Source organism: Xyrauchen texanus, unplaced genomic scaffold (genome assembly GCF_025860055.1).
Source record: "Xyrauchen texanus isolate HMW12.3.18 unplaced genomic scaffold, RBS_HiC_50CHRs HiC_scaffold_548, whole genome shotgun sequence".
Taxonomy (NCBI): domain Eukaryota; kingdom Metazoa; phylum Chordata; class Actinopteri; order Cypriniformes; family Catostomidae; genus Xyrauchen; species Xyrauchen texanus.
In genome coordinates this window covers 1,195-25,000 of record NW_026266520.1, presented here as the reverse complement: position 1 = coordinate 25,000, position 23,806 = coordinate 1,195, and the positions used below count along the sequence as shown (strand labels likewise).

Here is a 23,806-nt window from a genome sequence, read left to right as displayed (position 1 = left end):
ACGGAGAGGCTATAAATGGGAGAATCAAACATTTGTCGCTCCTTTTGCCGTGATAATAGATAATTTATTGCTAAATAAGAATTATTACTTTGTTCTGTGACATGTTTCAAGTGCTCTGCATCTATAGCCAACATTTGGCTAGCGATCATTTTGAAAATCTTTGCTAGTTGAATTGTAATAAGTTATTTCATATTGCTGCGCTGCTCAGCATGAACCGCTAGAGGGCACGTCTCTATTTGCATTGGTTTATGAATATACACACATTGTTTGATATACAATGAGTACTTTCTAGTTATACATGATCATTTCTAGATGACTTTCTAGATAGACTTGGTTTAGATAATGAATACCTACACTGGCTAAGAATTATTTTTGCAGGTTTCTTAATCTATTATTTCTGAACATCTAGGTTTATTAGATTTTATTTTTTACATTGTTGACAACTCCCTGTGATGCATTTGTACATTTTTCTTGCTTACTTTGCTTCCTATAATGAAAAGAACTTGGATTTCTCTAACCAGGTTACCTTGCATTCTAATAAAGAACAAATAATTTGAATCTTGTTGGAGTACATTTTAGAAAAATCAAATCATAAATTTGATAAAAATCGAGATTTAATTTTTTTGCCATATCGCCCAGCCCTATCCTGGTGTCTTTCTAATCTGTAGGTAGTTGTCTGATTCTGATACCAGTGAACTTATCAAACTACACTTCTGGGGAAAACTTGGCTTTGGCCATTTAACAACTGCTAAGGAAATGTGCACGTGTACGTTTTGTTTTTTGAAACTTTTCCATTAACTTTGTCTGAACTGTTTTGCATGTCTGTCATGCAAACAGATGTTGTCTCAGGCCAACATGGTGTCTCCACTGGTACGTCCACCCCATGCAAACTCCTTTCCTGGAGGGATGCAACGTTCGCCTATGGGTCAACCCATGTCTCCTAACCTGAGCGGAGGTCTGATGCCTCACCCTAGACCCCAACACCCTCCACGTGGACCCTCTGGTCCTCCTTTAGCGCCCCGTGGCACACAGGTGTCCTTGAAAGCAGAACAGGACCTTAAGGTGAGCATTGGATCATGTGAAATGTTATAAGATCACTTTAATTGGAAGTTCTCTTGGGGCATTTTCACACCTAGTTCATTTGAGCACAGAGCGATATAACGTGTATACGTGAACAACCCAGATGATCTCAGACCCCGCTAAAAGGTCCCAAAAACAAACTACTCAGACTACCACAGGATGTTTTTAAGTATTTGGAAATATTTTAACATTTAAAATGTAATTTTTCACGTCATTCTATCCCTGTGCAATATTTACATTTTTTAAAGCCTTACATTTTAAATGCCCTATTTTATTATGATTTCATGTTAAATATGAATAAATTACTACTTAATGAGTATGTGAATTAAGCACATACATACACCGTAAGAAGTATGACAATATATTGTTAGCCAAATGTCATAATTGTGACTGCCATGGGGTCTTTGTTCTTAAGGAGCTGTGGTGTGAACAGCAAGGGTTCTGAGATCACATCAATGCAAAAAGGGCCAACAAAAGAAATTGGTCCTTTTACATTGTGAAAACAAAAAGCACTGAGGTCATTTGCCGCTGGTTCCCTTTTTGGCCCACTTTAGCTGAACTGTGTTTGGTTCATTTAAAACAGACTATATGTGAAACCACCTTTAAAGGATTGTTCCCGGTTCAATTCAAGTTAAGCTCAATCGACAGCATTTGTGGCATAATATTGATTACCACAAATAACTTAAACACTTGCATGAATTCTACTGTTAAAACTCATGTATTATTTGAGCTGTAAAGTTTTTTTAGTCATTTTAGGGGCATTTCTTGTTACATCGTCATGGCAACGAAGTTGTATATCTGGAGATAATGTTACATAGAAAAGGTTAGTAAGTGATTTTTATCACACTGAAATGATTAAAACACATATTGTTTGTCTTGTGGCTATACTTTTGAAACGGTAAGTATTTAAATGTTCACGTATTGGCCCCATTGTAAGTGCCTCACTGTAACATAGATTTTTATTTTTTACTTATGTGGTAATAAAAATTATGTCACAAATGATGCCGATTGTGCTTAACTTGTAATGAAGCCGGAATATTCCTTTAATGTGGCCAATCCTTAAACATTAAAATACTTAAAAAGTATTGCTTCAAGACATAAACAATATGCATGTTAACATGATTTTAGTGTGTTAAAATTGTTACTAATCTTTTCTGTGTGAAGTTATGATGTAATGTCAACAAACCCTAAAATGACAGCAAAAATTACTTTAAAATTATTATCAAATTGTCATCCCTTGAAGCTCAATTTTAACAACATCTTCTGCTGGGTACCTGGCCTCTGTGGAATCTATGAAAATGAGCAAGCAGATAATGCTGCCAAAGAAGCATTATCTACAGAACTCAAACTTATTGTTTTCTCTTTCAGTCTAAATATTCACCTTTCTCTCTCAGGCTAAACAGAGAGCTGAGGTTTTGCAGTCTACCCACAAGTTCTTCTCCGAGCAACAGCAGCTGAAGGCTCCAGTCAGTAAGCCCACCCGCGTGGAAGGACCTGGCAAACCCACCGACAGTGTCCCTTCAAATCACCAGGGGGCACCATCCGACCACCAAGAGTCTAACAAACCTACACCTCTAGCAACAACCAAACCCATCCGAACGGGTCCAATCAAACCGCAGGCCATCAAACCAGAAGAGAGTAAATAGTCAGACCTGCGTGAGGAAGGAAAAATGGATAGAAGGATGGACAGAGGGGCCTGATGCAAAAAGGGCAATGTACTATAGCACCTGAAAGCTGTTAAGGAAGTATAGGGATCTAGAGTGATAGAGGTTTATTACAAGGTTCTGTGCATTTCACTCACATTTACTGTACCTTCCTCATCCTTTTATCAGTCCTCTATTCTCTCTTCCGCTGTGGTTGGCATTGAGGTGAAACCACCCCTTCATTGTGTGTCCAAAATGAGAACTCTACATCCCCAGTAAACAATGAAGGTTGAGATCAGCACGAATTACACTGGCTGCTGAGAATGCCATTTTTATAGCAATATGTTTGACCCCCCCACCCCATATAGAAACATGTTTTAAGCAGGCAGATTTTTCAATTTTTGATTGAAGATGTTTATCTCAACTTTGTTTTTTGGTTCTTTAACTATCAACCAACTCTGTACATTTTGGCAATAGTGATGTGATATTGTGTACACACTCATGCATATCACTACTGTGTGTGCACATCTCTGCATTGGCTGCACTTACAATTAATTACCTTCTCATCATAGTTTCACCTCAACCACATGTATTGGCCTTAACCAATACAAAGAACATAATTTCAGCAGATTAGGAATTGGTTATGGATGTATTTGATTAAATTCATCGATCACAGTCTACACTGTGAGTCTTCTCTCCTGCCTTCTCAGTAGTCTATGCCTGCAAGAATTGAAGATTGTGTGTGTTTGCGTGTGCACAAAAGACCCTTGAATCTTGAGCCAAAAGTTAGGCATCGAGAGACCTGAATCCTTTTAGATGAATATATATGATTTTGGAAAATGGTGAGCTCCACTCGGTCAACAGATAGTAGAATTACCATTAAATGTTTTTTTGGTTAAACTGTTCCTCCTGTCCAGGCCTATGTTTGATGTATCCTATGATTAAGACCCTCCCCTTAATTTGTGAATGTGAGGACAGATGTTGACACACCCACTTCTCAAACTAGCTCCAGTCTTTCACCTTCCAGCCTCTCCTCAAAGCTCCCAACAATGCTGCTGAACAGCTCTGACTCTTCTGACCAATCACTGCAGAGGATGGGCAAGGTTTGGGTTGGGGCGAGTGGTCAAGCAATTTAGGTTCAATAGTAAAGAACGTAGCTGCCATTTTAGAAGACGAACGTTGAGCGCAACGCAGCCAAACTCGGTGGGGGGGCTGGGGGCAGGAGTGATGAAAGTCTTGGAACAGAGGCCCTCGAATGTTTGAGCAAAAAGGACTCCTGGTGACCACAGGCCTGAGTTTACAAGGTCTTTCTCCAAACCACTCCTCTTTGGTTGCTAGTACTAAGAAGGGGACTGGAAATGTACAAGGGTTTCAGTAAGGCCCCCCCATTTCTTGTTTGTGTAGTAGGAATGAGAAGCTACAAACAGAAGGGGAGGAGAGGGAATTACATTGTTTTTTTCCTTTTTTTTTTTTTTTTTTTTTTACTTGTACAGGGGTTAAATCGCTGTATTAAAATATGTAAGGTCTTATTTACATTATCCTGGTTTGGTTAAAGAAACTAATAAAATAATATGCTGTTAAAAATGAACTGTGTTTTTTTGCTGTGTAATGGATTAAATAATGACGTTGAGTGTGTCCACCAAAAATGTATTATGGTACTGCCACTGTCCCAACACATTCAAGTGTGTATACATTTTGCAGTGCCATTTTTAGAGATGTTAGGCACTGAAACCATTGGTCAACTCTAGTCCATATTCTGTCCATCTTGATACTTTGAAAATATTTTAATGCAAGCATGAGACACTAAAATGCAATCCTTAAATCCAATAAAACACCACACACTATTTTTGTCTTTTTTTTTTTTTTTTATATGTATTTGCACATAAGTTATTACACTTCTAAGAAGTAGCCTTAAGATCTCAGATCTTAACATCTCAAGCAGCTTGTGATTATCTTTAAAGGCAAATGCATAGAGAAGGGAAAATGTTCATCATATACAGTGCTAGGACAGTATGAAGAGAATGTAGGGATTTGAATATGTACACACAAGGTCAAGATTTTATTGTAGTTTTTAATGTTGTCCATCTTTTTGTACTAGATCAATTCAGTGGCAGGCTAACTAAATAATTGTATGCCATTATAATTTCCCCCCTTCCTTGAACTTTTATTCAGTGCTATATACATAAAACAAATGAGACCACTTAAAAAGGTAGAAAAATATTTTCTCTATTAACATTAGACAAATCCAGTGAGAAAGAAAATATGACCTCATTAAAAACATTTTATCATGATACATGACTAGATATGTAATATGACACTTTAGAATTTACATTTTATAATTTGTTGGTCAAAAACAATTCTTTGAACATACCTCAAGAGCATCTCAGATGATGTAAAAATACAAATTCATAATGTGAAGATGTTCAATATAGTCACAGCTGTACTACATCGACTTACTGCTGATTTTGGTATTAACATTGCACCAGCATCATGAATGATTATAGAACATTGATTCTTGTCAAACTGTCATTATGCATATCAGTAAATGCAACTATATTTCACTGGCTGGAAAAAAAATCATAAAATTTTATCTGGAATTTACACTGATCACTTTACTCCTGCTTGCCTAGCCTCACGTTATAAGATACAATGTAATGATTATCCCAAGCAAATAGCTTTCTCTGCATTGGGTTGTAGTCTACCATACTGTTGTAGCGATAGCGGTTTTTGAAGGGCACTGAGATTGCTTTACCCTGGCTGGTCACAGTGTCATACATGTAATTTATGGTGGTGTTCGGCAAGGCATAACTAGCGACCGTGTACAACTTGCCGCAGATCATAAAAGCATTAGCCACTGTTGTCTTGCGAATTTTAGTCTCCCAGGTGCCCCTCACCTCCAAGCTGTGAGGGTCCAGCTGGGAGATCACAATGACGCCCTTGGCTTTGTTGGTGCTGTAGATGGCCCAGAGACCATTCTCATCTATTGCCAGGTCAATATCTGTGTAGCCACCCCAGGAGTAGGGGAACTGACCATGAAAGCCAGCATGTGGAAGATCGCGACGGGCGGCAATGCTCTCGGATAGTAGATCATATCTTAAAAGTGTACGGCTGAGCCTTCGCTGGTAGTACAAGGAGCCTTGGTACATGGTGGCGCCAGTGCTCTCCACAGCTTCTGGCAGGAGGAGGACTTTGGTGGGGAAGCCACGTGTCAGCTGGTCCATGTTTTCATACCCGAAGAGTTGACGCACTTCAGATCCCACGGAGTCGATTCGCCATAACATCTCTGGACCGTAAGGTTCTGTGCCTTCTGGGTCCTGCATCCAGACACCATACTTACCAGAAATACTATCAGCCTTACGGTGCATCTTAGGTTCTCCTACCCACACCAGGTCACCACAGCCTTAAAAAACAAGAGATAGGACACTTGATGGAGACCATTTATGAACATTTTTGAGGATATGTGAATTTGAACATCAGATTGCACAAGGACTCGATTGGGTGAATGTTTGACGGGATGAAATGAGACTTAACCAAACCAAAATCTGCTAAATATAGCTAAAGGTGGAAGCAAGAACATCTCGTCCTTCCATTCCAGTTAGTGTAAATGGTTAGAGGCAAACTTACCCTTTCCTAAAATACCCTGTAAGGGAGAAGTGTTGGAGTAGCAGGGGTAGGGAATACTTGGCAGAATTTGAAAGACTTGTCTGGAAAACCCCAAAACTCAACTGTCTTGGTTTAATAACATAGTTACTATCAAGTGGTCGGCATTACCATTTTGACGCCTTATTAAATATATATAGACTCCTTTAATAAACCTGATTATTTTATCCACAGATGTATTGGTAAAAAATAGCCATATTTGTGTTAGTCCTGTCAGTAGTACTAAATGATATGTGCTCCGTATAATTTTTTCAGAGACCTGAGATGGTCAGATGATGTGGCATTGCTGTTAAATAAATCAAACTTGACAGTCCAACTGATAATTTGAGATATTTTGGAAGGCATAAAATACATTAACTACTATGCATCTCTTTGTGAAAGGTCAAGGTTAGGGTGTGAAGCACTTACCTGTGATGTCTGCTGGACCATCCAGATTTGGGGCAGAAACTTCAGTTACCACGGCTGTCAGCTCCTGATATCCCGGAGACTCATAATGCCATGCAGGGTCTGGAAGAGTAAGAGGACAGAAATTCACAATTGTCTACTGAAATTGAGATGTGTATGTGAAGGTGTTGATGTCTATGTTTATCAACCCTTCACTCTCCTAAAGGTAGCCAGGAATTATGACATAGCAATGAGGATATCAAGGAATTTCTGGTTTTCCAAAGTAATCTTATAAGCACAGAAATGGAAGACTCCACTTGTAAAGATTTCTGAATTCATTGATTATCTGGATTCAGTTTGTTCTGTATATGAGCAACTGTAATGTTATGTGTAGGATGTTACCTGTTAAACTGCTTGTGTCTCCTTGAGTATTCCCAGGTCTGGATACCAGGTTAGAGAGGGCAGTTCCTAAAAGGTAAGGACACGTGGTCAACTCACTGATATGATCTGGGACTGCTTAATAAAAATAGACCAAAACCATCAGAACGTTAGTTTACTTGCATAATCAATAAACAAAGTGAGGTATCTCACTATGGGAAACACCTCAGGCATGACAGACCATGGAAGCAGCAATAAAACCAAGTCTATCCAAAGGGCAATATAATAATTCTGTAATGCTGCTGAATGGTTAGAAAGCCTCAATGGTAACCCAGAGTATCATGACAGAAGTCTAAACTGGTTAAGTGTTTCTCTCCTCCTGGCATTGAACTTCACTTCCCTGAGAGTGGCATGTTTGTCGGGTACATGTGTTTGGGGGGTGGGACTAGCAGCTCAACTGATAGTCAGGAATCTAACAGAAGGAAATAAACAGCACTGAGTAGATTCCCAGCTGTCCCGGAGCCTGCCAGACTCCAGACCTCCCATTACACATCCCAAACACAGACGTGCACTTCAGCAGGGTGCACATATGTGGTTATATCTGGTTAACAATCTAAAATAATCCAAAGCAAATCATATTTAGACTTCCTGAAAAATGTAAACAGTGTGGCTCCACTTCTGGCTCAACCAATGGTGTGATTTTGGAGCGGGACTACTAGATTTCTGAACAATAGCAAACTGGTCATAGACTTATTTGTATTTGGTGACAGTAGGTCAAAAGTTCTGCTGCTGAACCCGAAATTCCAATCACTGCCCTGCAGTGTCGAAAACCGGAAGTGTTACTGAAAGTATAGGGATTTATGGGCTTCAGTTTCCGGGTGTAATGTCCACAGAGTGGTGCCAAAAGCGAGTTGTATTTTTAGATGTATTTTATGTAATTTATATTTCATTAACCCTAACCCTTAACCTAACCTTCAGTGGAGTAAAAGCTTTATTTTAGACCAAAAATGCTACCTCTGATTCATGCTCACCATTGTTAATGTGAATCTGATTACTTCCTGGTTCCCATGGGACCAGAACCCTTGTCTCTGAGGTTTTTGTGCAATGTGTTATCAGTTATGTTAAAGAAAAGTGGCTATGGTTGATTGAATTATTAAAAAATGTCTCATTGGGGATGGCGCTTGTCTGCGTTTGTGCTGTGTAATTCAGCACTATGGGGTTGATTTCAGGGTACATGAGCTTTCGGAATCAACGTGTCGATTTCCTGTGTGATTATGTTGTTTGGAATTCTATTTGGTTCCACAAATGGCTATCGAAATTACATAGTGCAGCTTTAACCTTAATAACTCTACATGCACATACAAAGACTCACTCATTATCCACACTCCCTGTCTTTGTTTGTCAGACTGTCTCATTTTATTGCCAAAAGACTAAATTGCATCTCTTAGTGCTTAGTGATGACAAAGCAGTGCTGCCACATTATCATTAATGGATGATCGTGTGCTAACAGGTTTTTGTAATGGCCAGATTACACATTGAGACACGAACATCTGGAAAGCTGACTTTGACTGGTTGCTTTGAAGAGGGTTAGAAAGGGGAGCTGTTGATGATTGCTTGCTCAGACCTACAGAGGGAGGGTCTGAAGTTCAGTGTACTTTATCCCTATTATCAACACATGCTCATGGACAGGTCTATCAGTCACTGAAAAGTAACAAAAGCATGGTTTGTTTGCATGTGTTGATATCTGTATACCATGTCCAATGGATCAGAAGGGTCAGGCAGAACTCTAACAACTCGTAGGATGTCCCAGGCTTGTTTGTTCACTAGAGTCTTCAGACCCTACTTCTTGAATACTCTGGAGTTTTTGTTTTACTGTTTAAATGATTTTAGTTCTGGAGCAGATGCCAACTCTTCTTGCAATTCTAATTCATATGCAAATATCTGACTAAACATTTCCAAATGGTCAGATTTCTTGAGTCAAGGCATTGGGAAAGTTCTGGATAACATTAATAATAAATGAGGTGACGCTGACAACATCCATGTGCCTAAATGGAACAGGATTCCTGGTCTAATTTTTTAATTTATTCATTGCAAGCTTCAGTTTGCGTGTTCAATTGGGCAGCTATAATCTCTTCCTTGCTTCATTACTAGAAATTAAATGTGGCCATAATTACCCTTAACTTACCCTTTGGTAAGTTCTTGTATATTCAGCCCATTTTGAGTCAGTGTTCATTTCCAAGATAGGATGTTTTGGGTTCTAAGGGACTGTAAATCCCAAAGCAAAACACTACCATGCTGGATTCAAGAGGGTGAAGACATACAAGACAGATGTTCCGTTTTTCTTGACCCTTAAAAACCCAGAGCCTGTCTTCCTCTCACAAAGAGGGTTTCCCCAGCCCGGTGCCTCCTCGCCCCTCTCAAACTCCATCTTTATGTTTCATCCTGTTTTTTCCTACATGTATGGTGCAGATGTGAGGAGCTGTGGTGTTGAGCACAGGTGTCTGCGTTAGAAGTAGAACATATGGTATTACATGAACAAGAGACATTTACTAAAGACTTATTTTTATTTTTGAGGACCCCCTGCAAATACGCTACAGACCGCCAGTTCAGGAACACAGCGCTAGAGGATATAGTCCTTGACATGTAAAGCAAAGGTTAATAGTTGGCCCCTATGGTGCTGCACGGTGATATACAGTACACAGTAGCAATGTGAAAAGGTGTTATGCGTCATAGCTGTTGCTATATGTGTATTGTAACGCGACTGGAATGCTGTACTGACCAATCACCATCCAAGAACAGAACAATTTTAGTACATATTTTAGTGCAGAAGCAGTGCTGATTTATTTATTTTATGATGCTCCTATGGTTTGTCTCTTCGGATAACAAATGTATTTTATTAACGGCATATGACAGAATTGGGGAAATAGGTTATTTTTGACCATTTTTAAACTTCAGTAATGCTTAAACATTACATGTTTTTACTTACCAATACTTGAGTTTAACCAGTACTTCTCTAGGATCTAACCCCAGCAGGGATCAGTTACCCCTGACCTCCACTCCTCCTCGTGCAGCATTAGTCAGTGGTCTGCTGGGAGCTGTCAGAGAGACTTAACTGCCGAGTTTTAGAGCAGAACTAATGTTTTATTTCTTCTGTGGGTCAGCCTCAACTCCTCTTTCATCTCTCGCTCCATTTGTCATGTTTTTCCCGCCCTTATACAACATGACAGACAGGAGAATGTCTCCTAATTAAACTTGAATCTTTCTATATGGTTCCCTGCTGCTTTAAGAACATGATCAGTCATACCTGCTTACCTATTAGTCATATGCACTGCTCTACTGTAAGTATGATTCATTTAACTACCAGGCAGGTTGAATTCTGGAAATACACTGAGACAGTAAGTGTCTATTCCACTGTGTCAGTCATTCACGGAAGACCCATGTGCTCACACCCTCTGCTTTCCCAGACATCACACCTATTTACAAATCAAACCACACTAAAACTGACACAAGATGCTTTGAAGTGTAAACTTTTCACAGATGTCCTTAGATTCCACAGTTCAGGACTTGACCAAGCACTGACTAACATTTAAGTGATGTGTAAACAAGAAAACAGGTACAAGCAAGAAATTGTACAAAAGTATTTTTACATTTAGTAGAGCCTGGTGGATAATGGAATAAGCTTGGCAGCAGTGGGGTTTGGGGGGTGACAAAATGACGCTCACAAACTGAAAGTGTGTGCTATTAACTCACTTAGCACTTTATTAGGAACACTTGTACACTTACTTATTCATGCGATTATCTAATCAGCCAATCGTGTGGCAGCAGTGCAATGCATTCAGTTATGCAGATACTGGTCAGGAGCTTTAGTTAATGTTCACATCAACCATCAGAATGGGGGAAATATGTTTGAGTGATTTCGACCATGGTGTAATTGTTGGTGCCAGATGGGCTGGTTTTAGTATTTCTTTAACTGCTGATCTCCTGGGATTTTCACGCACAACAGTCTCTAAAATGTACTCAAACTGGTGCCAACAACAAAAAACATCAAGTGAGCGGTTGTTCTGTGGATGGAAATGCCTTGTTGATGAGAGGGGTCAACAGAGAATGGCCAGACTGGTTCGAGCTGAGAGAAAGGCTATTGTAACTGTACAATTGTAGTGAGCAGTATAGCATCTCAGAATGCACAACATGTTGAATCTTGAGGCAGATGGGCTACAACAGTAGAAGACCACGTCGGGCACATTATAAGGACCATTATGTTCCTAATAAAGTGCTTGGTGAGTGTATATGCCCAAGTATATGAACTATAAATGTATATATATTTTCATATATCAAAATATGGGTGCATTTGCATGGGTTGGTCAGTACTCACCTGATCCTGGTCTGTTGTCATTTTGTGGCACTCTGGGAGGAGGTTGCTGCATGCAGGGTCTGCGCCTTAACCTCTCAGCCTCTTGACGGAGCTCCTCCATCCTCTCCTGAAGGTCCTGGACCTGTCTGTCCAGTCTTTGCTTCTCTTTCTGGAGTTGAGTGTTCTCCCCCATCATCTGGTTGTAAGCCTCCTGGAGGCCTGACTGAGGTCCAGAGCCCTGTGATAACTCAGGCATGGCATCTCCTCCTACCAGTCGGGTGACCAGCGCCTCCAGCAGCCCCAGACGAGACTTCAGGGCCTCCATCTCGGAGCTTGAACCTTGTGATGGACAGCTCGCCTCTGTGGGACTGTCCACCACAAAGCTGTACTGACAACGGCCGTTGCGATCATTTGCCCGCCGAAAACTAGCACTGCTCTGAGTCTGAGCGCCCATCAACAGGCAGGAAACACACAACATTGTCAAAAACAACATTTTGATGTGGACCACAGAGATCTGGAAACTTCTTTCTTGCATAGGATACCTTCTTGTACCTCCTTGTTGCTGCTGATCACTCGTCTATACTTTCCTCTTGAGAACTGGCACTAATCAGTTCCTTCCCTTTTATCTTACAAGCGTAACCAGAGAGTTGCTCAGATCTCAGATGTTCCACCAATGACCTCTCACCTGACTCTTTTCAGTCTTTTGCTCTTGTCTTCTCGTTCTTGGCTGTACAAAATGTGCCTGTAAGGGGCTGGTCGCAGATCCTCCTCCTTTGATTGGTGATTGATCTCTGTGATTCCACCTTAGTTTGTATCTTCAGGTTGGGAGCTGTTTCTCTAAGTCTGGGAATGCAACTGGGACTTATTTATACAGTCAGAGAGGAGAGGGAGGGAGGGTTGGACGGAGGTAGAGGCGGGATGCTGTGTGATTTAGGGATTGCCCCCAAACAAAAAGACCATTCCAAAGCTCCTTCTTTGCTTTCACCTCATGGAAGGGCATATGGGAGCATGTGTGGGGTGGTTTGTTTGCCATTTGTTTGGCTGTGTGAAGAGCACAGGTTAACAAAGAGTTTGTTTATACCCAAGATGTACTATTTAATGCTTTAAAGGCTCAGGTATCTTCCTTCGGTGTATTGCAGTAATGACTTATCTAATGCTCATGCTTGTACAACTTTTGTGTTGGGGTTATCTGTAAAAAAAAAGATAATTAGCTTTATAAAAAAATCTAAATAATTGTATAGTATGTCCTCATTTATATAGCTAGGTAAACCTGTGTGTGTGCTTTAGAATGTAACCAAAGAGAAAGTGCATACCTCTCAGCTGCCTTCTAATTTGGGTGTTGCAGTGTATGTAGTGCTATCAGTTTGCTGTTTAAGATTCACAGCCAGAGGATCTCACTACTGTAGGGTACCCAAGACGCAGGTTACTAAGAGGGGGGTACATTTGTATAGAGTTACCACTGCTGGACAGCCCTGGATGGGGGTTTCACAGTGTCATCTTACGTGTGGAGTTTAAGCTAACTCTTCTTACAATTCGAATTCATTTGCAAACATCTGACTAAACATTTCCAAATGGTCAGATCTCTTGAGTCAAGGCATTGGGAAAGTTCTGGATAACATTCATAATAAATGAGGTGACGCTGACAACATCCATGTGCCTAAATGGAACAGGATTTCTGGTCTATTTTTTTATTTATTCATTGCAAGCTCTCTTTGCGTGTTCAATTGGGCAGCTATAATTTCTTCCTTGCTTCAATACTAGAAATTAAATGCGGCCATAATTGAATGTAAATCAAGTTTTTCATACCCTTTCGAAAGTTATTGTTTATTTAGAACGTGACGCAAACAGGACCAGAGATCAATACATGTTTCGGATGTTACGGATAGGGAAGATGGAGAGTCATATGGATTACTTTTATGCTGCCTTGTGCCTTAATGTGTTTTTTGGAACTTCAAAGTTTTGGTCACCATTCACTTGCATTGTATGGACCTACAGATATTCTTCTTAAAATCATAATTTGTCTTCAGCAGAAGAAAGACATACACATCTGGGATGGCATGAGGGTGAGTAAATAATGAGAGATTTTTTGAGTGGTCTTTAATTTTTCTTTCAATTTGCACTGTAAACATTGGCTCAGGACACTTACACACTCTTTTATCTTCAATATGGCCCAGATGGCTCCAGACTTAAACACTAGAATATTTCTAACCCTTCATGGAGGCCTTTTGTTATGTTTGTGTTTACACGGAAGTCTGAATTTCTTGCCCAGATCGCTAAATCTTTTGTGAAATTTAGGTCAGCTTTCCAAGTCTCTTAACAATAAGGTTTAACTTTGTTAACCAAGTAATCATAATGAACAATGATGTCAGACAATGCTCTTGTAAAACAAACACCTTTTTGGTACATACTCTTCCTGGCCTCTCACAGTTGTTATGAACATACTTAAAAATCACCCTCAACTCTCTCTGGACCACTTCTTTTTCTGTTTGTCTTGCTTTCATTAGTGTGTGAGAAGGTGAACTGTTAAATGCTGTATTGTAACACTTTACATTGATCCTTCCTTTATTGGGAGTTTATAAAGGGGTTCATTAATTCTAAATCATATGTATGCAGTTAAAGTAGCATGCATATAAAAGGGCAACTTTTGTCCAATACTTGCCAAATAGTGAGCATTTCAACTCGCATGTTATTAATGCTTAATAAATACACTTAATAATACTTTATTATAATCAAAGACATAAAATGCCCTAATACAAGATTTAGGTCACAATGTAGTGAGAGTAAAAAGAGGGATTATGTCATTTTCCCACATTCTGCTTTGTGTTTATACTAATTGCTATAATGTCTTGTCACATTGAGGTCAAATAAATGTTGCTTCACTGAGTGCTGTCACAACTTACTTAAAGGGACAGTTCACTCAAAAAATCTCTCATCATTTACTCACCCTCATGCCATCCCAGATGTGTATGTCTGTCTTCTGCTGAACACAAATTATGATTTTAAGAAGAATATCTGTAGGTCCATACAATGCAAGTGAATGGTGACCAAAACTTTGAAGTTCCAAAAAGCACATTAAGGCACAAGGCAGCATAAAATTAATCCATATGACTCCAGTGGTGTGGGTGAAAAACAGATCAATATTTAAGTAATTTATTTTACTATATATTCTCCTCCCTGCCCAGTAGGTGGTGAAATGAAGAATGTGAAAGTGAGAGTGGAGATTTATAGTAATAAAGATTTAAATATTTATGTTTTTTTACACACACCTATATTATTGTTTCTGAAGATAAAGATTTAAGCACTGGAGTCATATGGATTACTTTTATGCTGCATTTATGTGCTTTTTGGTTCTTCAAAGTTATGGCCACCATTCACTTGCATTGTACGGACCTACAGAGCTTCATTTGTGTTCAGCAGAAGAAAGAAAGTCATACACATCTGGGATGGCATGACACTGAGTAAATTAAGAGAGAATTTTCATTTTTGTGTGAACTAAAATTCTTTAAATTCCTCAGAATTTATCTTTTCAGGTCTTCATGTTCATTCACATCATATATTATATAATAAAATCTGGTGATCATTAAACCATACAGTACTGTTTTCTAATGCTGGCAACTCTTTAATAAATGCTTCATAGCTGCTCACTTTACATTGAGGTAAATTTACCTAGATTACTAATATTGAATAAGCTTTATTAAGCATTTATAACATGTCAGGTAAAATAGCTCACTATCTGGAAGATATTGCACGAAGGTCATCCAGTTTATGCATGCTATTATAACTGCATATCAGTGATTTATAATGCATTTGTTATTGACATATTAGTGATTTATAATGCCATTTATAATCCCTTAATAAAGGGAATATTCAAGTAAAGTGTTACTGACTGAATAAATACATTTGAATAATTACCTTTGACAAACATTTTTAAAACACACTCTATTTACTTACAAGACTATGCTTGCAAAAGGAAGATTGGATGTGATAAATTGTTGGCTTATACTGTACATTATTTGGTCTGTAGACAGTGAAATACGTATAAAAGATATAGAATAAAAACGTAGCTTCTTTCAATCAGTGTAATCCCTAAACGTCTATTTTATTAATAAACGCATTTGTTTAGGCTGAACTCTTGAATGTCTTTTACAGAAAGGATTCTCTGCACTTATATGTCATTATATCTGTCACAAATAAGAACAAACATAAAGTGTATGAGATGTATTTTCAGCAAGTTCAGAATTGCAAATTCTCAGCAAACATTTGTAGCTTTTATTGACTCTGCATTCTCTATTCAAGTACATGTTCCTGTCTTGCAAATGTCTGAGACAACATGACTTTGAACAGACTTGACATGTTTTATATGTAAAGGATCTGATCCTGTTTTGAATGGGAGACTTCTTGTCTTGGAAGCTAAATGAAGAACATATCTTTAGTTATGTAACAAAGGAAAGACAGCATTCATTGTGTTAGTGATTAAAGACTGGTTGGGGAATTTGATGATGCAATACAATGGCCCTAATGCAACTTGCTTTTTAGATTTCGAAAATGGCCTCTGATGATATATTTTGTAATTCTGTGTCTTGCTGCTGTATTAGCTTAGCTTGCTACATTTTTGGAGTAGCTTGCCCAACACTGAAAATCAATATCGATCGATCTCTACAGAAATCCCCTAGACTTTCATTGAAGAAGGAACTGAGCCATAAACACTGATGAGCCAAAACATTATCACAGTTGAAGGGAAAATGTTGATCATATCATAAAAAGGCCACGTGTCAAGGTCTGGGTAGATTAGATGGTAAGTGAACAATCAGATCTCGAAGTCAACATGTTGAATGCAGGACAAATGGGCAGGAGTAAAGTCCTGAGCGACTTTGACAAGGTCCAAACTGTTATGGTTAGATGACTGGGTTAGAGCATCTCTGAAACGGCAAGGCTTGTGGGGTGCTCCCGGTCAGCAGTGGTGAGTACCTACCAACAGTGGTCCGAGGAGGAACAAATCAAAATCCGGCGACAGTTGTTGTGCGCCCAAGGCTCTTCGATGTGCAAGGGCAACAAAGGCTATCCCATCTGTTCCGAACCGACAGAAGGTTTAAATGATGGTTACAGGAGGAAAGTGTCACAACACACACTGCATCGCACCCTGCTGCGTATGGGGCTGTGTAGCCGCAGGCCAGTCAGAGTGCCAATGATGACCCCTGTCCACCGCAAGCGAGTGTCGCCTGGTCCGATGAGCCCTGATTTATTTTACATTATGTGGATGACCGTGCACCTGTGCGCCGTTTACCTGGAAAAGTGATGCACCAGTATGCACTGTGGGAAGACGACAAGACGGTGGAGGGACTGTGATGCTCTGGGCAATGTTCTGATGGGAAACCAATGGCAATGTCCGGCCATTCCAGTGGACGTCATTTTGACACATGCAACCTACCTGAACATCATTACAGACCAGATACACCCTTTCATGGAAATGGTATTCCACAACATATAGTACTTGATAGATCTGCAGCTGTCTTAGTGCCAGATACCATAGGACACCTTCAGGGGTCTTGTAGAGTCCATACCTTGGTGGGTCGTTGCTGTTTTTTCAGCATGCGGAGGACCAACAGCATTAGGCAGGTGGTCATAATCTTTTGGCTAATCAGTGAATAGTGAACAGAGTATCATTGATAAATAAAATCTCATTTCTAGCAACCGCATAGCAATGTGCTAAAAACACCTTAGCGACTGTATGGCAATGTTTTGTACGAGCATGCATTACTCATATTTTCTTCAGAAAATCTAAAATACAACTTTTACTAGAATATTCCTGTCTGATAGATTCAGACTTTACTGGAAGTGATGAGTTGCATGCGATGGAAAATTATGCGAAATGACAAGGAATGTAGAGCTTTGGCTACAGAACATTCATCGATATTCCATCTAAGACATTTGAAAAGTACATCAGTCTAAATGGACTGATTTTAGCCAGTCTTTGAGCTCTGCCTGTCCAGCATTTGGTCAATACATTGGCAAAGCTGTTTTCCATCAACACATGGGAACACATGGGAACCAGAGCACATGACTGAGATGAGAAGAACAGAGAGAGGTGTAAAAATGGAAAAGAGGGATAAAAGACTGCAAGCAAAATAATTCAATGTGAGGAATGTAATGAGACTAGGAGAATGGGATAAAAACAGACAGGAGCAAAAGTCAAGAGATGCTGTTTGAATCCAAACTTTAAGCGCCGACCAGAGAGTTGATTTTTAATGTTAACAATAAATTTAATACAAAGTGCTTTAAAAATAACTAATAAACCATACAGAAGGAGTGACCGAGCCAAATGAAAACAATTTGTAAGGGAGGGCCATTTTTCTTGGTGCACGTGTGTTAATACAGTGTTTTTCGAGAAGTCACGTGACATCATGCGAGGAGCAGATGTGTGATTGGCGAGCTCTGCGCACTTTGCTAGTTTTAATCATATTTGTGTCATAAATCGGCATTCAAAATCCTCAGGCTCAGGAGATATTAAAAGCAAACTGATTCTCCTCAGCATCAGGCCGAAAGCCCTGGACTCAATTCGGATGGTGAACTGAAAGAAATCCGGCGTGAATTGATGAATGTGTCGGCAATGCTGTTGAAGGTCATTGCTGACTTGGAGGATCTTGCTGTGATATGTCGATCGATCACTTCCATGGAGACAAAATTCTCTGAGTTGGTTACAAGATTTGTGGACGTCAAGAGACGGAATGATTATCTGGAGTCATATGAAAGGGAATTAGCTGCTAACCCGCTAGCGACCAAGGGAGAATCGTAGCCGGCGAAACAATATCTGAATTGTTGGTATTCCTGAGCATGAAGAAGGCAGAGATATGGTGAAATTCCTAGACAACTCTTCTCAAGTCTGCTCGACCTAACAGGTGAGAAACAGCTGGAAATCGAGCAAGCTCACACGGAGGGAGACAGGCCCTGATCAATTTTGGCTAAATTTCTGAGATCTTACGATAAAGATCTTGTGGTATGCGATGCGTGGATTAAAGAAAACTTTCTTGGAGGAACCAAAGCATTTTCTTGTTCCCAGACATTGTGAATTCGACAAGAGAGAAACATGAACGATTCAGGGAATGCAAGAATGTCTTACATCAACAGAAGCTGATGTTTCTGGCCAAACAGAATAGATACTAAGGATGGCCGTAAAATGTTTACATGCCCACAGCAAGGATTGTCCTACATAAAGACATTGGAGTAAGTAAGCCACTTGGTGATTTTCATGTTGCTGCCAAGTGGACAGACTCACTGAGCATACACTAAACTGTCAGAGGAAACCGAGAGCCTTTGTTTTGTGCTGGTTCCGCCTACCGGCTGGAATTTTATGTAGTATCTTTTCTTTGGGACAGTTTGTAGATAAATCTGCTCGTTTTGGGTGCTTATGCCTCCTGTTGCCTGGAAAACTTTACTTGTGCCACAGTAAAATGTTTGTTTTGTGGAATATTTCTTGCAGGACATTGGAGTGAGTTTGACTGCCCGAAGAACTGAACGGCCCATTTTTTTTTGTTCTGCTGGTTCCTCTTGCAGCTGGAGATGTTTTGTGGAGGCACGCACCATCAAGACAATTAAGTGGATGAATCTACAAATTATTTTGTTTTTATTCCACTTAAGGGCTGGAGATTATTTTATAGATTTTCTTCTGTTGTGTAAGTCTTTATTACAAATGTTTTATTAGAAGCATCGCACTTGAGCAATCCGACGGCAAAGTTGTCGGGGGGGCTGTCATAGGTGTACATGGACTGTTTGAGTTTAGAGGGATGTACGCCGGTTGGTGCTGTCATCCGGTTAATGTTTTTCTTTTTTCTGTTCTGGGGAAAGTTTGGGGGTTGATTGTTGCACCAATGTGGAATGTGGTCTTTATAATTTTCTTTTTGGCACACAATCTAATTTCTCTATTATATAAAAATGTCAAATGTTATTATGAGTGGATTGTCTCTCTCCACGTGGAATGTGAATGGGTTGGGGCACCCCATAAATAGAAGGAAGGTTACTTATTTTATTAAACGTAAGAAATATGATATGGTTTTTTTTTTTCAAGAAACGCATCTTTCCCCACAGGAAGCTGAAAAATTTGGGAAGATATGGGGTGGACATATTTCTTTAGTGCTGGCTCTCAAGTAAGAGTAGGGGAGTCATTACATTGATAAGTAAACATCTACAATTCAAATGTCTCAAACAGATTAAAGAAATTAGGAAGAATCATTATTGTGTTATCAGAAATTCAGGGGCAAAGGTTGATTTTGGCTAATATTTAAGCACCTAACACTGATGATCAGAGCTTCTTTATAGATCTTGAAGGGATGTTGCAAACCGCTGACACCCCTCATGATATAATATTGGGAGGAGACTTTATTCTTTTGATGGACTCAGTCCTTGATCTTAGTGAAGCAAAAGTGTGCCAGCCCCCTAGAGAAACATTGATGCTTCACAGGATGTGTAAAATTCTTGGTCCTACAGATATTTGGAGACTTTTGAACCCATCTTGTAAGGACTATAATTTTTTTTAATCAGTCCATAAGATTTATTCTAGAATAGATTTTTTTCATATCTAAGTCCCTCATTTCTTCTGCTGTTGATTGCTCAATTGGAAACATTTTAGTCTCAGATCACGCCCTGCTGTGTTTGGAGGTGTTGCCACATATGGAGAAAAATAAATCATATAGTTGGTGCTTTAATATATTCCTTTTGCAAAATCCTGATTTCCAACAAATGTTAAAGGCTGAAATCACTGGTCCTCAGTTTCCTCTGTGGGCATGGCTTGGGAGGCACTTAAGGCGATTCTTAGGGGTCGGATCACACAGTATGCCTCATTCACCAAAAAATCCAAAGCACAAGAACTTGTGGAGCTGAAAGAGAATATGGGCTGGAACAGAGCTGAAGCGCAGAATGTCGTCTGATGGCCTCTGAGAATTGACCTGATTGAAATACAGATATACTACTATTTTGTCGCAGGAGTCGTCGTCTTGGTTATTTAGGGCAAGACAGCCTTATTTTGAGTCAGGGGAAAAAGTAAGGAAGCTTTTGTCTAATATATATATATATATATATATATATATATATATATATATATATATATATATATATATATATATATATATATATAAAGCAGAGAGAGTATATTTCTACCATTCCCTCAGTGAAATCTGCTGGTGGTGACATTTTTACCTCAGCCATTGATATTAATATTGCTTTTAAAGAATTCTATCTTGATCTTTATAATCCCACGTCTTCATCTACTGATGAAGATATTAAAAAATTTGTGGAACCATTAGATCTCCCTAAACTGACGCCTGAGAAAAAAAATTATCTTAATTCTGAGATAACCTTGGAGGAGCTTGACGACGTAATTAAGGCCTAGCCTACAGGCAAGGCTCCAGGGCTAGATGGCTTTGCTGCTGAATTTTTTAGATCTTACGCTACAGAACTGGCTCCACTTTTGTTAGAAGTTTATACAGAATCACTAAAGAATGGAAAGCTTTCGCCAACCATGACACAAGCCCGGATCAGTCTGATTCTTAAAAAAGGACAAAGATCCAAGCGAGTGTAAGAGTTTAAGACTTACCGTCCAATTTCCCTGATCCAGCTAGACATTAAAATGTAGTCAAAATTTTGGGCTATCTGATTAAGTTATGACATCTTTTACACATACAGATCAGATGGGGTTCATTCAAGGCTGCAGCTCTTCTGATAACATTAGGCGTTTCATCAGTGTCATGTGGTCAGATGATCAGACTCCAGTCACTGGCATCTCACTCGACGCCGAAAAGGCATTTAATATGGTGGAATGGGATTATCTTTTTAAGATTTTGTAAATATATGGATTCGGGAATACTTTTATTGGATGGATTAAGTTACTATATAGACACCCGGTAGCAGCGGTACAAACAAGTGGATTAATTTCAGATTATTTTACTCTGGATAGACGCGCACGGCTGGGTTGCCCTCTTTCCCATTATTGTTCTGTCTGGCCCTGAAACCATTAGCAGCCGCGATAAGAAGGGAAGATGATTTTCCAGGGGTGGAGGTGGGAGGTATGTCTGCATAAGCTTTTGCTTTATGCAGATTATATTTTATTATTCATCTCTGACCCCATTAGATCTATACCTTGCCTCCACAGGATTATTAATTCCTTCTCTAAATTCTCAAGGTACAGAGTCAGTTGGTATAAATCTGAGGCTTTGGCACTGACAGCATACTGTCCAGTAACAGCTTTTCAGATGGGTGCCTTCCAGTGGCCCAAACAGGGCATTAAGTATTTGGGCATTTTATTCCTACCTGTGTGATTTAGTTAGAGATAACCTTCATTTGACCCTTTAATAAAAAGGTGTTTGAGTGATGTGAGTAGGTGGGCTTCATTAAATATATCTATGATTGGGAAGGTTAATGTTATTAAAATGAATTGTATTCCAAAATTCATCTACCTGCTACAATCTTTCCCTATAGATGTCCCTGTGGCAGGGCGGAGGGCGGGGCCGGGTCGTGATTATACACACCCGGTCCCTTATCAGACTAATTAATCCTCCGAGAGGGATAAAGGCTGATTGGGGGCGGTGGTGCGGGAGAGAGATCGTTTACGGCATGTGTGTTATTTAACTATTATTTATATTGTCAAGCTGGTTCTCGCCTCCTCCTTTCCATTGAACTGCGTTACAGTCCCCCTCTCTTATTTCAAGCCATTTAAGAGCATAAGTCCTTCATTAGGAATGGCACATGTCCCAGATTCCATTTCAACAAATTAGATAGGCCTATTGACAAAGGTGGGCTAGGCCTACCCAAGATTTTGTTTTATTATTATGCATTCGATCTCAAACATTTGGCTCATTTGTCACTTTCACCTGAGAGAGCCCCTCCCTGGTTTTGTATTGAACAGGAAGTCCTTGCTGCTAATTCGCCATTGAAAAGCCTTTCTATCAAACTAACCCGAGAAGTTAAGTCACACCCCGTTATCTCACATTTGCACTCGGTTTGGACAAAAGTGTCCAGAATGTTTAATTCGGACATTTATTTAAATGTTGCTTCAAGCAAATGGCTGAACCCAAAATTACGTATTAATAAGAGAGTGGAGTGCTGAGATCTTTTGAAAATTTGGTTCAATATTTAAGATTCCTAGATCTCAGTTCTTTAGGTATTTACAGCTGTGCCACCTATTCTGTACTATTTTTGGGAGTAGCATACACCCCCCTAAAGCGGCAGATACTCCTGGGAGTGGTGATTACTGCTTTTGGAAAGGTCATGAGGCATCAGTGTATTACTCCCTGCTAATTCAGAGTCTGGGGGATGGAGCTTCAACTTCTCTCAAGAGATTATGAGAGAAAGATTTAAACTTGGTATTGGAGGAGGGAGTGTGGGCTAGCATTCTAAAAATATCAAGTCTGCATCTAGAGATGCAAGAGTGTGTCTTATGCTATTTAAGATTTTGTATTGATTCTATTGTACCGCCTCTAGATTGTATAGGTTGGGTCTTAAAGACACACCCACCTACTAGCGGTGCCAATCAGAATACGGGGACACAACACGTTTACTTTATGGTGCATTTATGTGCTTTTTGGAGCCTCAACATTTTGGCCCCCATTGAATTGACCTACAGGGCAGAGATATTCTTCTAAAAATCTTTGTGTTCAGAAGAAGAAAGTCATACACATCAGGAGAAGAGTCATATCAGTGACCAAAAATATGGTTTGTGCCAACCACGATAAAACAATCAAAATTCAATAGAATATTGTTCTGCATATTGTTGGGCCTATGCAATTCATTTTAATATGAATATTTTATTCAGTGTTAATTCGCCACTTGACATACAATGTCAAATATGGGTGGTGAAGCAAAGCTAGTTTAGAACAACTGTGCTAATAGTCCAAGTAAATAGATTTAGACTAAAAGAAACCTCATGTCCGTCAGTTTTCTTTTCTTCTTGTTTGCCTCTGTCTACAATGAATCAGATCAGATGATCTTTAAAAATCACTTTATTTCAAGTAATTCACAATCTCCCATTGTAAAGCCAATGTTGACTAATTAAGGGAATGGATATTTACAAATAAATAAAGAAAATAAAAAAATTACACATACAACAGTTAGTAAAATAATATGGACTGAACCAAGGTGAGTTTAGGTTATCTTCACAATCACATTACAGTCCAATCAACAAGCTGTTAATATTACACCAGTGAAGATAACCACAATCTTTACATAAATCATTTTTACAAGCATGATAATCTGTGAAAAAAAGCACTCAAAATACCTCAATTATAAACCATGATTACCTTAATGTTTGTATAGTTGCCAAATA

At 39.3% G+C, this 23,806-nt stretch overlaps 2 protein-coding genes across 2 annotated transcripts; one reads left to right on the top strand and one right to left on the bottom strand.

The window, feature by feature from the left end:
* The first annotated feature begins 605 nt into the window (after positions 1-605).
* On the top strand, positions 606-4,507 carry LOC127642324 (protein PRRC2C-like). Its single transcript, XM_052124927.1, has 2 exons — positions 606-1,062; positions 2,475-4,507. Exons 1-2 carry the CDS (start codon positions 838-840, stop codon positions 2,724-2,726), a joined length of 477 nt encoding a protein of 158 aa, XP_051980887.1. The 5' UTR covers positions 606-837; the 3' UTR covers positions 2,727-4,507.
* Positions 4,508-4,567: 60 nt separating this feature from the next.
* Positions 4,568-12,346, bottom strand: LOC127642322 (myocilin-like). Its single transcript, XM_052124926.1, has 4 exons — positions 11,518-12,346; positions 7,170-7,235; positions 6,792-6,890; positions 4,568-6,123 (listed from the first exon to the last, which is right to left on the bottom strand). Exons 1-4 carry the CDS (start codon positions 12,029-12,031, stop codon positions 5,336-5,338), a joined length of 1,467 nt encoding a protein of 488 aa, XP_051980886.1. The 5' UTR covers positions 12,032-12,346; the 3' UTR covers positions 4,568-5,335.
* Positions 12,347-23,806: the final 11,460 nt, after the last annotated feature.